Genomic DNA, 17300 nt, shown 5'->3' with positions numbered 1-17300 from the left:
ATGAAAGGAGGCGATGGGCCTCTTAACTGTGCCCCTTTGCATTCTTTGCAAAGATACCTTTTTACCAAATTCCTCATTGTTTGGATATAAAAGGTTAAACTCTAGAATCAGCACTGTTTTTCTAATGTTTCTAATATATTTTCTTTTAAATTATAATTTAATTTAGTAATAATTATATAAGTTTAAAAACATTTTTTGACCATTACAAGTGGGCCAGGTAGGATGCAAGGAGAGACTTCCTTCTAACTGTACCTGTTCTCTTTTCCATTGGGAACAACAGAGAGACGATCTGTGTTGTTCCTGTCACTGCACACATATGTGTTTCTCCGACCCATTCCTCCAGATCCTCCAGAGTTATTCTGAGTAAAGTGGTAATGATTATTCATGCTGAAAAAATAAGTCATTATTGCACAGTGAAAAATTAGACTTAAACACAAGCACTCACATTAGGAGTGAGAGAGTTGCCCGTCTTGCGGTCAGGTATGTCTGCTTTGTTAGGGTTATTTGCGTTGCCCAGTAATGGGCTGGGGGGGCTGTGTGATGGAGGCTTACGGACTACAACTCCTCCATCCTGCTTAGTGTTAACGTCTGCTGTGCTGGGAATGGCCCTCTTAACATTACTCAGCCCGGTGTTTACAACACCACCCACTGACAGAGAGAGAGAGAGAGAGAGAGAGAGAGAGAAGGATCAAAAGAAATAAAGAGACAATAACATTCAGCTTTGTATGTCTGTATTCATATTTACAATATGAATGGTATTAATTTAAAATGCAGTTAAAATGGTTTTCAGGAATCAAGAGAACTGAATCATCATCTTTGGCCCAAAAAGTTATTAGTTATAATATCCGAGTGAATTATAGGCTTTAGAATAACTATTTGTATACTTTATTGTTTTGTATTCTATGACATGCACAAACTTAAACAGTCATGTGGAACTGCTATATGAACTGGGTGAATTAAAACTGTCAAGCTGAGCGCCACCTTGGTCACTGTAGCGTCTAGTTTTTTGACTGGATGAGACACTTCTCTGAACCTTCTGGTGAGCTGGTGACTGGCCATTCATCTCACTAGCAGGCCTGTTTTTCACCACAGAGAGATTGCTGCTGATACTGGAGTCATTTCCCTCCTGGAAAGAAAAGAAAAAGAAAAAGAAAAAAAAAAAAAGAAAAAAAAACAAACAAACAAACAAAAAAAAAAAACAACCCAGAATGTAAGATAAAGTCCCTGCTCTTCATGGACTCTTTGACACCTGCACAGTGGTTATGCATCGATTTCTGTGGCGATATCCACAGAATGTATGGAAATTTACCATGGAGGAAATGGCTTTAGCGGTGCAGGTCCTCACCTCATTGAGCTTCCTGCCCAGCAGCAAGTAGGTGGCAGTGATATCATCATATTTCATTTTGGACAAAGACTCTTGAATCTCCTCCCTGGTGTAGCCCATACCAACCATCACATCTGCATAAGTCACAAATCAAAAGACAAACGTGACAAATCAGTGACAGAATAAAGAGCACATATTAAAATGTATGCTTTTATATGAATAAGGTGGTTCCTTCTAAAATAAATAAGATCAGATATTTTACAGTGCTTGAGACATATAGATTATGTATGCCTGAGAGTTTTTCCTGGTAATATATAGGTGTTGAATAATATGTAACAGTAAAGATGGCTATTTGGCTGCAGAGGAAAATGGATATAGTGACTATATCATGCCACCATTGTGGAATTTCATGTACTAGCTAAGTGCCTTCTTCCAAAAGTAACTTGAACTAGGCTTCACTAACAAGCACACACTAGACTGCACTTAATGGGCTTTTAATTATCAGTCTACTTCAGTCTATCACTACCCTAACATCCCTCAGTCGATGAATATCTATGCAGTTGCATGTGATGTTCATGAAACCAAGAGGGAAGCCTTAGTTGAGGAAGCGAGAGAAAGACTGGGTCTGTGTGTGAATGTGGTTACGCAGGCAGATCTGTCATTCTTTAAAGGCTGTGACATTCACAAACAACACAACACTGGAGGCAGAGACCAACTTTGCTGCATACCTATTCTCTTCCCATCACAGATGTCAGCCTCTGGTTCAATGTAGGGTTTGAGCTCGTCCTCCTCTGACCCTGAGTTGATCCAACGATCCTTCATGATTTGCTATAACAGAACAAGTATCATTCCACAACCAAGTCTTTAGACATTGGGTAAAGTAAATCCACAATAGACACACTAAAACCTAAAGGTGCAGTTTGTAATTTTTAGGTGTTTCTGGACCTGTAATTCCACAACTAAATTTGGAAAACATATCTGCAATATCACCATTCTATTTCAACATTTTCCTGGCTGTTTTAGCTCAAAAAAAAACCAAAACAAACAAACAAAAAAAACAGAAAACAAGGAGAAAGCTTGTTTTCATTGTCATTGCAGTTTGCCTGTCAGGCAGCAGAGGGCTCACAATATAACAAACAGTCTCTTCTGTTCTTAAATATGAAAGAGCACATCCATATAAATAAAAGTTGGCAAATATTGACATACTCATTGTTGGAATACACTGCAGGACTGTGATTACACCGGAGGAGTATGAAAGAGAATAATGGATTTTTTTTGTCTTGCAACTAGGAAACGGTGAGCTGCAGACTACGCTTTTTGTGTGCTCCCTCACTATTCTCCGCACTCACAACGCATACAGAGAGCTCACATAGCACAAACTGCAGCTGCATTAGTCATTGTTCTACAGGATTGGGACTAGGTTGAGGTTAAAAAAAAAAAGCCAGAGATACCAACCTCTAGTGTTCCTCTCTTAGCAGGGTTGAGCACAAGGAAACGTTTGAGGAGATTCTCGCAGTCTGTAGACATGTAGAAGGGAATTCGATATTTACCTCTTAACACACGTTCACGTAACTCCTGCAGAACACACACGAAAACATAAATTACAAATTTTCAAATTTCAGCTACGGATGTCAAACTATAAATGGAACTGTACATGGAAATTCAGACCTTGAGGTTCTGCCCATCAAAAGGGAGTGATCCGCTAACCAGAGTGTAGAGTATGACCCCCAGACTCCAGACGTCCACCTCAGGCCCGTCATATTTCTTGCCCTGAAAGAGCTCAGGAGCAGCATATGGAGGACTGCCGCAGAACGTGTCTAACTTATTCCCCACTGTGAACTGGTTGCTGAAGCCAAAATCTGCTATCTTTATGTTCATATCAGCATCCAACAGCAAGTTCTCAGCCTAAGATAACACAATAGATATAGAGGAGTTACTGAGTCTCTCCAACCTTTTAAAATATAAACTGTTATAAAAAGTCTTAAAGTCTCCCCAATCACAAATATTTCTAAATATGTAACAGACAAATTGCTGATACACAGAAATGAACAGTTTGTCGCTTTAGCGTCAGAGACAAAGTTGCAGTATCTAAAGAATTCCAAAGCAGTAATGCGCTGTCATAATTCAGTAACAAATAGAGGCATATTGCTCAGTGTATGCCTAAAGCTGGGCATACACTACACAATGTATAAAACCAGAACAGGTTAGGCAAAAAAAACCCAAAAAAAAACACTGCACACATTACTATCAATGATTAAAAAAAACAAAAGGATGGAGCCAGAAATGCTGCATCTAGCTGAACTTGTTCGTGCCCTTTAAAATGTAGTCATCTTTACATGATAAATACACTCCAGCAGGTCCTTAATCTCTGAAGTCCACTGCCAATGCAGAGTTTTCTCACAGTTATTTTTTTCACCATCTTACACTGCAATATTTGTGTAGGTTTTCAGTCATAAAAAGCAAACAAATCTAAATCACATGGAAAATAGTTTGATTTTTAAAATTTGTCAGAAAGTGCAAATTGAGGATAAAACTGAGCTAAAATTCCTGCTGTGTATTACCAGCTTAACTTCACAAAACAAAAGGCATCATGAGTAGGCTCCAAAGAGGAGGGTACAAATGTCTTAGACAACACTATTATGACTGATAATAATAAAATTAGTAATAATAATAATATTTTAGAGTAGTAGTATTATCTATTACAATCTTATGCTCCTCAGGAATACACTATATTCCATGCTCTAGTAGTTTCTCCTCACTCAACATAGATGCTATTATGCATGACAAATCATATATATGTTACTAATAACCTCAGGAACATGCCATGACCCTTTCCTATCTCTTTCTTTCACTTACATAGAGGCATACATGCAGCCAAAAGCCTTGTATCTGTTCTCATGGATTATTCATGGCAGTCTGAAGTGAAGAAAGCATGACAGCATGTGAGCATGGCCAAATCTAGATAATGAGTGAGCTCTCAACAAAACGTGTTATGCTTTCTCACATGCAGTACAGACACACATAGCAAAAATACCTACAGCATAAATATGAGCATTTTCACCCTCAGCCACATGAGCATGCATATGATCGCAGACTTACCTTCAAGTCTCTGTGAACAATGTGTTTCTGGTGACAGTACTGCACAGCTGATACAATCTGAGAAGAACAAAAATGTTTTCATTAAATAAACTTAAAATCTAGAGATATTAATATCTAAATAGCCTTCCATTTATTGCCTATTACATCTCATCTTTGCTTGGCAGGAAGGCTTTTAACTAAACTGAATAAAAGGCACACTGTGCTCTGAGCAGCACAGGAGGCAGGGTTAATATGCTTTCACAGACTGGATAATATTTTATCCCAGTGAACAGAATTGCTTGACCTGCATTTCCCAGTCAATGTGGCTACTACTGGATCTTGTTTACCATTCTTTATCTTAAATCTGCAACCACACTCAACCACATTCTGAACAGGAACCAATCTTTTGTAAATATTATATCTAAACAATATCCAGTTAGAAAACACATTTTTATTCCAGGTATTAAAGATATCATCAGGTTGTGCCAGTCCATATTGCTATTCTGTTTGAATAGCCTGCTGATGAGTAATGGGACTTCAAACTGAGAATTAATGGGACCTAACTAGGGCTACAAAATTAAGGAACATATTTTAATTCACTTAGTTTGCCAGTCTCAAGAAATCTAATATTACACCAGACACTGCAGAGTATATGTGTGGGATAAAAGAGCTCATATAGTCTTCATTACTCCCGCAGAATGTTAGAGATTTATGGTTGAGTCTATGTGGCAAGTCCCCACTCTGTGATCAAACTGTATGTGAGAATGTGAATGTAAAACAGATGTTAAGAGCACGGCACCTGTCTAAATTTAGCTCTGGCCTCTTTCTCCTTCATCCTGCCATGAGTAACAAGGTAGTCAAAAACTTCACCTGCACACAAAACAAATGAAAGCAATAAAAAACAATGAGAGCAAGACAAATCTAAAATCTAAAACAAGACCACACAAATAAGAGAAAAGAGGTCATGTCTGACAACCAAACAGATGTGCATACACTCACCTCCACTGGCATACTCCATCACAAGATAAAGATTCCTCTCTGTCTCAATCACCTCAAACAGCTTTACTGCAGGGGATAAGGAGACATAGGACAAATTAATTTATTTAATTTTACTAATTTGGAGTGAATAATCTTTAATGTTTAAACTGACAGTATGACCCTAACCAGGATAAAACAGTTTCTGAAGATGAATGATTGAATAATAATTGTTTAAAGTTGGGAGATTCATTCTCTTAATTTCAATAGTAACAAAGTCTGAAAACCTTTAAAGGTTGAATAATGGTTGAAACAAAACAGTTATTCATAAAGGCTGATTCTACTGAAATCTCTCTCCATCTGTAATTTTCATGACCTCTCTTTCCTGCCTTCCAGAAAGGCATGATGCATTAGTGTGGATTTCTCACTGGAAATCATGATTTATTCTGGTAAACATGGGAATGTGTTGGGTTCAGCAGGCATACTGTATGCACTTAATGTAGTATGCACAGGCATAGCCCATCTGTAAGTGGAGATTTTAATTTGGGATCAGCAATATGACACAAATACCATATCACTGTACTTATAGATGTTTCTTTATAAATAGAAATCTGTAAAAAAGTTTAGCATTCAGATTCATCGCTGCTTCTTTTAAAGAAAAAAATATGTTAGATAGATTAAAAAAAGATACACCAATGCCTGCAATACTCCTGAAAATTGTAATGTGATCATTTATCATATGTCATATTGCCTAGCCCTAGTTTTAACATGTATTATTTCTTCTCAACCAATTTTCCATTTACAATACTTTCCTTTGTTTTGTTTTATAGCTCATATATTTTTAAATAGAAAGAAAAATGTAAATAAAGAAGAGGGGGAACATTTCACCTTGACAGCATTGTGTTGCATTTCTACTGACATGCACCCAGTCATAAAAATGAGCAAAAATGTTCAAACACAATTCAAATTTCTACCCAAACAACAGGTCAAATTATTTATCTTTGCTCTACCAAAAATCCTTCTCAAAAGAACTACTTTAAAAAAAATTGTAGCATTTTCTCTCTAAATTATGTACACCAGATTTGACATCCCTAAGGACTATTTTAAATAAACACAAGCAAATCCTCATTATTTTTCAGGAACTCCGTGGTTGTCTTGTGGTTGGCCTGTCCTGGGGTATGCATATAAGGTTGCACAATTCCATATTTATAGATGTTAGTTCCAGCTAACTATTTCCTTTGGCGATGCTTTGTTTCCCTTATTTTAGGGAGCACAATACTATCCAGTCGACATCTGTTTTTATATGAGTTATCATTTGGTGCTGAATGATTTGAAACAAAAAAAAGGCAAAATGGTTACAAACTAATATTAAGTAATATAGGAAATACGAAATACGAAATTGATTCCTTGTTTAGCCCTATTTTAATCTTTTTAGAAAAATTGCAAGTAATAACTCCTGTATCACAATATGTATTGTATTTGGAAGAACATGCAATTACTCTATGACTTGACAACGTGTGCATTCATATTGTTTAAGACCATCAGGTATGTGGCAGAGCTTCCAATTTTATAAATGGGTAGACAAGTGCTCCATTGTACTTCCATCGTTATGCCTGTTAGACTCTGCAGTAGAGACAGCAGCAGTAAGGAAATGTCTCCAAGGCAACATGTTGCACTCTCTCACACAGATTCAAGACTTCAGAAAAAAAAGCATTTAAAGCAGTCAGTCTAAACTGACAGAAGGGAGACACAGAGCTTCTTTCTGTGTATACTTCACGATACGTCTCCTCCAACGATTCATTATCTTGTGCAAGCATAAAAATCAGAACAAATGTAGAGGGGCAAAATCAGAGGATCCTAACCGTGAAAGGCATGGTACTATAAGGCAGACAGGAGCAGGAAATGTGCACACACCATTTACTGACAAGTTACTTTTTCTTTTCAACTTACCAATATTTGGGTGGTTTAAAATCTTCATTATTCTAACTTCCCTGAAGAGCTGATGGACAAAAAAAAAAAAAAACATGATATTGAGTTATAAATCCAGGAAGGGACACAAGCCACAGACATCACCAGCTTTAGCTTGGAGAGAGTGCTAAAGACACTGAGCAAGTGTTAATTTACACTTCTGGAACATGATGTCCTTCTTGTACAAGCAGTAGTGGTCTGTTCACTACAAAACTCATCTCAACATGGACATAAATGCAGTTTTTAATCTTGTGTAAGAGACAAAAAAAGGACACAGTAACATTTGTTTTGTTACAGTAAAACTGTATTAACCTGCAGTTAAAAAAAAAAATGCAAAAGCTAAATCAACCATTGTGTACATGCTAAAAACAAGAAACAATGGAGGCAGTAGCTAAAAGTTACATTTGCAGTGCAGTATACAAATCTGCCTGTTTAAACCTAATATATATATATATATATATATATATATATATATATATATATATATATATATATATATATATATATATATATATATACACATACACACACACACACACACACACATATATATATATATATATATATATATATATATATAAATATACTATACTAATAGTAATAATATACTATACTAATAGTATAGTAATATTATATATATATATATATATATATATATATATATATATATATATATATATATATATATACATAAAATACAGTACCTATATATCATTAGCATTTGGCCTAATGAACACCACTGATTTAAGCATCTACCAAACAAATACAAATAAATGTAAATTTAAATGTAAATATGTCTCTACGAATCCATCTGGGGACTACAGGAGTGGCTGTTAAAGACAGCAGGGCAGAGCGGGGTTGGGCAGAATGAGGCGGAAATGGCAACAAGGTCAGTGGGTTCAGGAAAAAACACTGGTCAGATTTACCCTAAAAGGAATTTTTACAATGCCATATTCCAAAAACAACTTTTAAACCAACAGATGTCAAACTGGAAGACAAATATGTAAGTAAGTGAGAAGGTTTGTTATTATTATTATTATTATTATTATTAGTAGTAGTAGTAGTAGTAGTAGTAGTAGTATAGGTTTATTATTATCCTTCCAATACATTCCTCAAACTGACTAAATGTAATGCAATGCTTCTACAGGCCTTTCCATATCAGTCTGATGCCAAGACTCTCACTGCTTAATAAAAAAAAAAAATCCCAGCTCACAGTGAACATCCTGTAAACCATAACAGTGCAAAACTAAACCAAAACAGTGCAAATAAAATGAAAGACAAAAATGCAGAGTACAGAGAATACAGTACAGCACTGTTCTTATTAAAAATTAACACAGGTTCCTGTAATGATTTTAAATTGCTAAATTAAGGAAAAATTATTGTTATTCGCAATGGCAGGATTTTACTAAAAATTAGCTCCAAGATAACATATCCTAAATAGGTATTATCATGGTGGTTTTCTAGCACTCTGAAAAGCATGTAGATATTATCTGATGATACACTAAGTATTCTTTGCTCTTGAAAGCTATCTGTCAATCCATCTTTCTCCATTTGCCCTCTATTTCTCTCCCTGATCCAAAATCTTAACACCTACATGATTGCTAAAGAACACTGCGGCATGACAACTCACTTCAGTCAGGGGAGAAGTGCAAGATGCACACCCACGCATAATTACACAACCGTTTATTGACAACGAAGTTCTCACACATTCATCCAGACACGTGAGCTTTGGAACATAACAATAAATAACCCATGAAAGCAAGGACACTGCTACAGTAATAACCAAGGGGAATGAGTGGAAGCAGGGTAAAGCAGAGATATAAAAGAGGCAGCAGGATTAAAGAAGAGGTGCACTGGCAATGCATCAGAGCAAATTTGAAAAATATAAAAATATGAGGCGAGCAAGGTTAGTGGATGATTTGGCTATGTGGTGATGAAGCGCTATATAGAGTTATTCTCTGTTGGCCCAGTACCAGAAGGCAGGAGAGGCAGAATATATGCAGTATTCAAAACAATAGTGTTGTGGAAAATCTAATGGTAACTGCAGTGCGCTTCTGCGCCCAGCTAATAATAGAGACAGGGTCTCTGAATGCATGTGTCAGAGAGAAGGAAAGCATGAGAGTGGTTTCTACTCTATTCCGCTCCAGCTTGTTTTTTTTTTTTTTTTTACTTCATCTATGTTCATGGGTCTCTTCTGAATCCCTCACCACCCACAACATTGGCCCTTCTGTGGCTCTCCTCATCTCCTCTTAAAAAATCATTCTGCTGGCTCCACCCCCCCAGCAGTATGGGCCAGCAGACAACAAGCATAATGCAGATTTTCTGCAAATTGTTTAGACAGACTTTGCCAACACTGAGAAAAGGAGACACAGAGATGGAGATTCTGTCAGTGTTTAGCACTACAAATAAAAATGCTTGCACATGTAAGCAGTCCCCAGATGAACCATAAAGCAATGTCAGGAGTATAACTTTGTCAATAGGGGCATTACCCAAATTGCCATAACCAGGCTTGCATTGTATTAATTATTCCTAGACCACCATAAAAGTATTCATAAAAGTAGCCCTTTAAAATGCCTTTATTTACTACTTAGCACAGTGGTGAATGCCATACTGATTTTGTAAAAGCTCTACAATAAACCCTAGAAAACTCAAATTAGTGCTTTTGACCTAATAGACCAACTCTGATCTACACCAAATCAAAGCCCTATGGACATAATTTCCCACAGACTAAAACAATGTTTCCGAGTCCACAGTGACCTCCCTTCCTGACATGGATGACATCATTTCCTTGAGAAGGATACAAACCTGGTGATTCAAGGCATGCCTGAAGTTTTGTGAGACCAAATAAATCATTTCTCCAAATGCCCATTTTAAATACATGTAATAAAAACAAGCTATACTCATGTCCAACACAATAACTCTAGTTTTAACCCATAATATAGCTCACCTTTTGAAGGCTTGTTGGATTCAGTTGGGTCCTGTCAATAATTTTTACTGCCACCTGTAAAAAAAAATGACTGACGTTTTTTCACATAACAAGGAGTCACTCTGCAAAATTTCTAGCATTTTTCTAACAGTATTTGCATTGGAAGTATGGACTCTTACTTATTCTAGGGTACATTTTATTAAATTACTATATAGATCACTCAGAGATTAGAAAAAATTAAAAATAAAATGAATCCACTTGAAATTGCTTTAGTCTACATTAAAGTTATAGTTGCTAAGGCACCAGTATTAAACGATGGCTAAATAAAGAATAAAAATTTGGCTATGTGCTAACAGAGTATTTTAGGGTGTAACTAAAATCTACATGTACAGTCTAATATGTTAATAAACTACAGCTGTTACATTCCAGTAGAAGTAAAAACTGTGTGACAGGAAGGACACTGCTGACCGCTCACCTCTCTGCCAGTGAGGATGTGACGACCCAGTTTGACCTTGGCAAAGTTGCCTTTTCCAATGGTTTTCAGGAGCCGGTAATTCCCAATATGAGGATTCTGGTCTTCAGAGCCTGAATTGCCTGAATTACGGTTTCGGCCACCCGACCTTGCAGACCGAGAGGCCCCCTCCATACGACTGTGACCATTAGATGTGTGCTGTGAAAGTGAAATGGCAAATTATCATCATGATCTATATTAGTTAAGGGATCAAGTTTGGTTTTAAGCTACCCAGTAAGATTCAGATATAGTCTACAGATGTGTAAAAATACAAAGAAATACATGCATAAATTATGTACTTGAGCAACTAATATGTACAAAATAATTGAAATGCATTGCTGCAGTCAGCTCCAGAATTATTGGTACCCCGGTAAAGATTTTTTTTTTTAAAGGTTATGTTAAAAAAAAGTCTTTGTGGATAATTAGCTTACTCTCACACTGAAAATATGAGAGCAACATCATAGACTGCCATGTGTACAACACAATGTTCCCAGGGATTTTGGAGGAAAAATGGTTCCACAACACCACAGGTCCTCCACCACAGTTAACAATGGATATTAGATTATTTTCCTTCTTTTTTTTTTGCCTTTAGTGTTTGGTGCCAAAAAGCTTTATTTCCGTCTCATCTGGCCATAGACACTAGTTTCAGTAGTGTCTAGTGAACTCCAGGCCTTTCAAATAGTTTATTGGTATGGAGGTGGCATCTAATTGTAGTGTTAGAGACTTGGTGGGAAAAAACACCTTGTTTTCTGTTTTCTTTTCATGCTGTACTAACCCCCAACAGGGTTTTTAGGCTGATGGTATTCTTAGTCCCTGACCTAGTGAACTAGTATGAGGATGTGTTTTTGTAAGTCACGCTGGGTAAGGGCACCTGCTAAATGAAGTAAATGCCAAAATGCTACGAACTTCAACCTCCAACTGTGATGCTTGGAGAAAATGTTGCCTCTCTAACAATATTTGTCACTGTGCATGGGGGCAAAATGCATTTTTGCCACAGTTTGCATCCTCTTCTAAAAAGTGTCATTACCTGGTTTATGAGGTTAAACATACTTTTGTCTCACTTCTTTTGTGTATTCCCTAAACTTCATCATGCTGATGAATTACTAAGGGTATTTAGCATCTGTGTCACCTCATGTCTATACCCTAGTGTAACAGGAAGTTGTGGATGCCTGCTTAAGAGTTCCTAAACACTCTGTGAACTTCAAAAATGTACATTTTGTTCATAAAAAGCTCCAAGGGTGGCAATAATTATGACACATTGTTTTATTAAAAATGTTCTCTCTCTCTCTCTCTAAGTTAAAGATTAGATTTCTCATCAGTGTGAGATTCTGGAGCTGACTGCTCATATTGCAAATGCGATATGCCTTGTTAGTTATGTTAGTTTTATGACAAAATATTCTGTATGTTAAGAACACACAATTAAGACCTGCCTTGTTTGTGTTCATTTGCATAATGTGGCCTTCTGTGCTAACAATACTGCAGCTTTGTGCAGCTCTATTCAGTATATGGTGTAAGTTTTACAAAGCACAAATCCTGCTTTGGCGCTACATTACCAGTTATATTTTAGATTTTTTAATGATATAGGGATTATCCATTTGATACAAATATCAAGGTTTTACCTGACAAAAGTATGACGAGCATAAAGCCCCTGCATCACAGTCTTATTGCCACTGAACAGTGAGCTTGGAGAAAGCATTGCAGACCTTAAACTGTTGTGAATTTTACAAGGTCCTGATAAGTTACATAATTACAAATATGAATTGGTGCAGGAAGTTCTGACCTTGTTAGAACTGAAAAAAGAAAAAAAAAAAAAAAGGTACGTATCTTCCAGCAATCCGCAAAGCCACTGGAGTGCAGCATACCATGTACTAAATATGAATAAGTAAACACTAAATACACTGATCTGTTTCCCAGATAAACATGTAGTACTTACTTTTACTTCAGTTTACTATGGCATTAAGGCAAAAGCAAACCTATCACATAACATTACACATTTGTAACATGCTATTTTCTTAAAGCATTACATACCTAGTGACGTAGGCAGTAGAAGACACATTAGAAGTGACTGATTTGTTTCAGTAATTTGTTCAGAAAATAACTTAGCAAGTTGGTGTGCCTCATGTGATACTCTAACAACACACCACTGTCTCCACAGAAAGCTGACCTTGCACTATGTGTAGTTTTAACTAACCCAGATTGACTGTCTTTTGTGCCAGCTTTAGTGTTATCTGTACAGTCTGATCTAAAATGCAAGCCTTGCGCTGCTTTTTGAGTATCCATGTAAATGGATTTTTTTTTAATCCTGTGAGAGATGCTGCCACAGCATAACGGCAAGCAATGCTGAGCAATAAGAAATATACTAAAACAACACATTGCTAAAACGCAAAAAACCAAAGATAAAAACCAAACTAACACACCAATAATAAAACAGGTAGATTAACTAGGACAAGGTGATTAAAATGTAGGTACTTAAAATACTGCTTTGATGCATAATTGATTGAGACTCTTTTTGTGTTACAAATCAAGAGCTTTGGAAGCAAACTGCTGTGCCTCTTTTGAGTGGGGGCTCACTGATACTCGCTTCTGGCGATACTCATCAGACAGGTTACATCGGTGTTGAAATCTGTGTAACAGGCATGAGTCAGTGCATTAAAGCTAATGCTGACCGACACCTCCCATTATTATGTTTATCTATGTCTGTGGTGTCAGACTCCACCACAGATTTGGGTTTCCCCTCCTCTAACAGGTCAAATTCAGTCCATGATGACACTGTTTTTTAGTGTATGAGTTTTACTCAGGTGTATTAGATGAGGTTCAGTGCTATGTGCAGTGCTGTGATCGTCCAGAACCGGATTCTAACACCCCTGACGTATGCATAAAACCTAGAGGGCATTTTGATAGTTCTCATCTGCGGTTTCCGTATATATGATACGTGTACAATGACCTTCTTCATATCACTTGCATTTATTTACATAGGAATTTAGTGATATTCGGAAACTCCTTCAATCTTAAGAGTATATATCTATAGGTGCAGGGCATTCCTCTTATTGTAGAGGTGATACACGAATGGTAATCAGTGAGTAGAAAAATGCAGTGGTTCTGAAAGACTGAACGGTTCGATGCAAAGCAAATTTGATTCCAACGACAAGCTGCAGTCAGTGATGGTCAAATCACCTGCATATCACATCACATCACACCCAGCCAGCCACCCACCTACACACTATGCGAACAAGCCTGTGACGCACACATGACATAAGACACAGTGTTTGTGTTGCGACATTTTAGAGCTGTATGAGGCTGGAGATGAATGGGTAGAGAAACTGCAGCAATAAGCATTCACCTGCAGTTCCTAGTCGTGACTCACCACGCAGACAGCTGACTTCCCCCCTACCTTACCTCACACCAATGCGCATTAGCTCTTATCAGTCAAAGTGACAGTGTATACCTCTATACACCTAAATTACACAGACAGGTCATAAAAAACGGTGCAGTACACACACTGCATGGGGAGAGTGTTTGTTTAAACATGTGCTGCACACATTAGGTAGATTAAAAGTCCACTCCCTGATGCTGCAGACCCCATGCGTGTGTCATCATGCTGGGGGTCCATCTGTCCATCTCATACTAAAGAGCTGAACCGGTTAATAATTGACCTGAAATGCTACACTGTGGCAAAGCAGCAACAAAGCACAGCAATGTCTATGTACGAAATCACGCCTTATTGACTAGTTAGTGCACCATTTGGGAGAGTTGTGCTATCTTCTAGTCATGTCCGAAAGCGTACTGCATAACACCCAGAGTGAATCAGTCAGTGAATGCTCTGCTATAGGTGTGTGGACAAAAAGTTCCAGTTTGTCTGGTAGAGAACACGGTCATGCTAATGCAGGGAACAGGGAGTAGGACACCATTCCAGATACAGGGTATGTCTCAGCTAGCTGTTTTTCTACCTGTAATGCCAGGAATACACCGTGAAATGTTAATGAATGACTGAGAAAGAAACTGGCTACTTACATTTTCAGTTTTCCGCTCGCTGACGGATGGTAGTGCTGTTTTCGTTGACATCGTATCGCTGAATCGAGTCTGGGTTCTGAACTGTAAAGCCGCACTGATGTTTAAGGTGAAATAACGCGACACTGCCTAACCCTGTTTACACCATTACTGTACTGAGCTCATGAAGCGCACCGTCAGCGCAAACTTGTGAAAAACTTCACTCTGGAATAATGTCCAGGCTACAGACTTTGTCCCCGAGGTGAAAATGTTGTTGTAACCCAGCGTCGGTGTCTAGCCATTAGCTAGTGTGGAAAACTGAACTCCTAAATAACAGAAGGCGCAACTAGCAGCACGATGGACTGTCTGAGGACTATCTCTCTGATTCACATTTCGGATGTCCGGCGGGACTGAAGAAAAAAATATCCCCCCACAAGGCCCTGACTAGCCCACCACGGTGCCTTTATGAAACAAATAACTACAGTCACGCCCTGAAACTTTCCTTTTCGACAGGTCTGAATACAGCAGTTGTGTTATGGGCCTGGGAATGAGGCGCTCTCTGACAGCTTCATTCTTCCGACCTCTGCCTGTCGCTTTCCGTTATAGCTCCTTCCTTCCAAGATGGCCACCCAATGGCAAACAAGCCAAGACCTCAAGCCTTATTTCTCCCCCCTACTCGTATTCTGACAAATCCCTCCCTGCTCATCTCTAGCAGCTAACAGAGCAGTGAACAGTCCAATCAGGAGACTGGTTGAAAAGGACTGTGTGTATATATGGCGAATAGCAGCTACTTTTCTATCCTGGAGCAGGGAGGGGGATTTGTGGAAATACAGGCGTGGAAATGAGGCGGCGCTGTGAAAAACCACAGGAAAGGCAGAGAGGCTGGTTTCTGTGCTCGTCGGAGACCCCTCGTCCACTTTTTCAAAGTTTTAGGAGCTTTCAGGGTGGGATGGGGGAAGAATACTGCACCACTACTGTCTTGCATAAATATGACAGTGCAGCTAAAGAAGCTCAGTACATACTCATCATCTTCATCATCTTCACCATCATCATGATGCCAGTACCTCCCTTTAACTGTTTGCTGCTTTCACACAAACCCAGCTTAGATCAGTCTTTATTTTAAACATTATTTGGTGCTTTCATGCACTGACATTAATTGAATGAACAGTTGGATGGATCAAAATTAAATTTACACATTTTTCCCACCTTACCCCAAATATCTACTGAGTCAAGACATGTTTGGTGCAAACAATCTGTTTGACTTTTAGACTTTAATGTTTTTAAAGTAGGCTAATTAAATAAGATGTTAAAATTCTATCAACAAAACTATTTTATCTGCCATATTCCTTTCAGTTAATATGAAACTCTGAAGCTGATGAGTTTTGTGGGGTTTCCTTTGTTGCCTTTGGATATTCCAAAGAGCATATGTATAGCCTAATTAATTTCTAATTTAAGGTTAAGGTCAACTTTGTATTTATAAATTAAGTAAATCAACCCCAGAAATAAAGCAGTTTAAAAACTCTTAAAATACAGTTGAGTGCAAAAGTCTGAATAGCCTTAGAAAAAAATGAGGACAAAGACATTTAATTTAGTTCATTTATTTTATTTTGTTCATATATATATTAATTAAAACCTATTAATACCTGTAATACATACATACATATATATATGTATGTATGTATGTATTACAGGTATTAATAGAATTAATTAATAGAAGTTGTAGTGAAGCATGTATATTCTTCTGATATAAATCAAAATCGAATAACTAGCAGTCATCTCACAAGTTAAATGTAAAATACCATACATTTGACGTAATATTCTCCTATCTACTGCAGGTCTGAGTCTGCTTTCTGACACCCTGATACAGCTGAGGTCAAAAGTTTACATCCCCCTTTCAGAATCTGCAAAATGTTAATTATTTTACCAAAATAAGAGGGATCATACAAAATGCATGTTATTGTTTTTTTAGTGCTGACCTGAATAAGATATTTCACATAAAAGATGTTTATATATAGTCCACAAGAGAAAATAATAGTTGAATTTATAAAAATGACCCCGTTCAAAAGTTTACATCCCCTTGATTCTTAATACTGTGTTCTTACCTGGATGATCCACAGCTGTGTTTTTTTTGTTTACTGATAGCTGTTCAAGAGTCCCTTGTTTGTCCTGAACAGTTAAACTGCCTGCTGTTCTTCAGAAAAATCATTCAGGTCCCACAAATTCTTTGGTTTTCCAGCATTTTTGTGTATTTGAACCCTTTCCAACAATAACTGTATGATTTTGAGATCCATCTTTTCACACTGAGGACAACTGAGGGACTCATATGCAGCTATTACAGAAGGTTCAAACGCTCACTGATGCTCCAGAAGGAAAAACCATGTATTAAGAGCTGGGGGGTGAAAACTTTTGAACAGAATGGACATGTGTACATTTTTCTTATTTTGCCTAAATATCATATTTTTTTCATTTAGTACTGCCCTTCAGAGGCTACAGAAGATAAGTTACATGTTTCCCAGAAATCAGATTCTGAA

General features: G+C 37.4%; 1 protein-coding gene across 9 annotated transcripts in view; it reads right to left on the bottom strand.

Annotated features, from left to right (window-relative positions):
- Positions 1 to 15533, bottom strand: part of mark3a (MAP/microtubule affinity-regulating kinase 3a) — a 22398-nt gene extending 6865 nt beyond the window's left edge. For 2 of the 9 annotated variants that reach the window (XM_053232914.1, XM_053232915.1), the window contains exons 1-14: positions 14794 to 15533; positions 10747 to 10941; positions 10293 to 10346; positions 7328 to 7376; positions 5402 to 5467; positions 5202 to 5272; positions 4424 to 4480; positions 2993 to 3229; positions 2780 to 2899; positions 2053 to 2152; positions 1310 to 1458; positions 982 to 1126; positions 446 to 648; positions 253 to 359 (exon numbers count right to left, since the gene is read on the bottom strand). In XM_053232914.1, the coding sequence (XP_053088889.1) occupies positions 253 to 359; positions 446 to 648; positions 982 to 1126; positions 1310 to 1458; positions 2053 to 2152; positions 2780 to 2899; positions 2993 to 3229; positions 4424 to 4480; positions 5202 to 5272; positions 5402 to 5467; positions 7328 to 7376; positions 10293 to 10346; positions 10747 to 10941; positions 14794 to 14844 (1604 nt within the window). In that variant the 5' untranslated portion in view covers positions 14845 to 15533. The remainder of the gene's footprint in view (positions 1 to 252; positions 360 to 445; positions 649 to 981; positions 1127 to 1309; positions 1459 to 2052; positions 2153 to 2779; positions 2900 to 2992; positions 3230 to 4423; positions 4481 to 5201; positions 5273 to 5401; positions 5468 to 7327; positions 7377 to 10292; positions 10347 to 10746; positions 10942 to 14793) is intronic. The other 7 variants (XM_026940691.3, XM_026940673.3, XM_053232916.1 and 4 more) reach the window with 6 other exon arrangements.
- Positions 15534 to 17300: the final 1767 nt, after the last annotated feature.

Source organism: Pangasianodon hypophthalmus, chromosome 3 (genome assembly GCF_027358585.1).
Source record: "Pangasianodon hypophthalmus isolate fPanHyp1 chromosome 3, fPanHyp1.pri, whole genome shotgun sequence".
Taxonomy (NCBI): domain Eukaryota; kingdom Metazoa; phylum Chordata; class Actinopteri; order Siluriformes; family Pangasiidae; genus Pangasianodon; species Pangasianodon hypophthalmus.
This window is presented reverse-complemented; position numbering and strand designations above follow the sequence as displayed.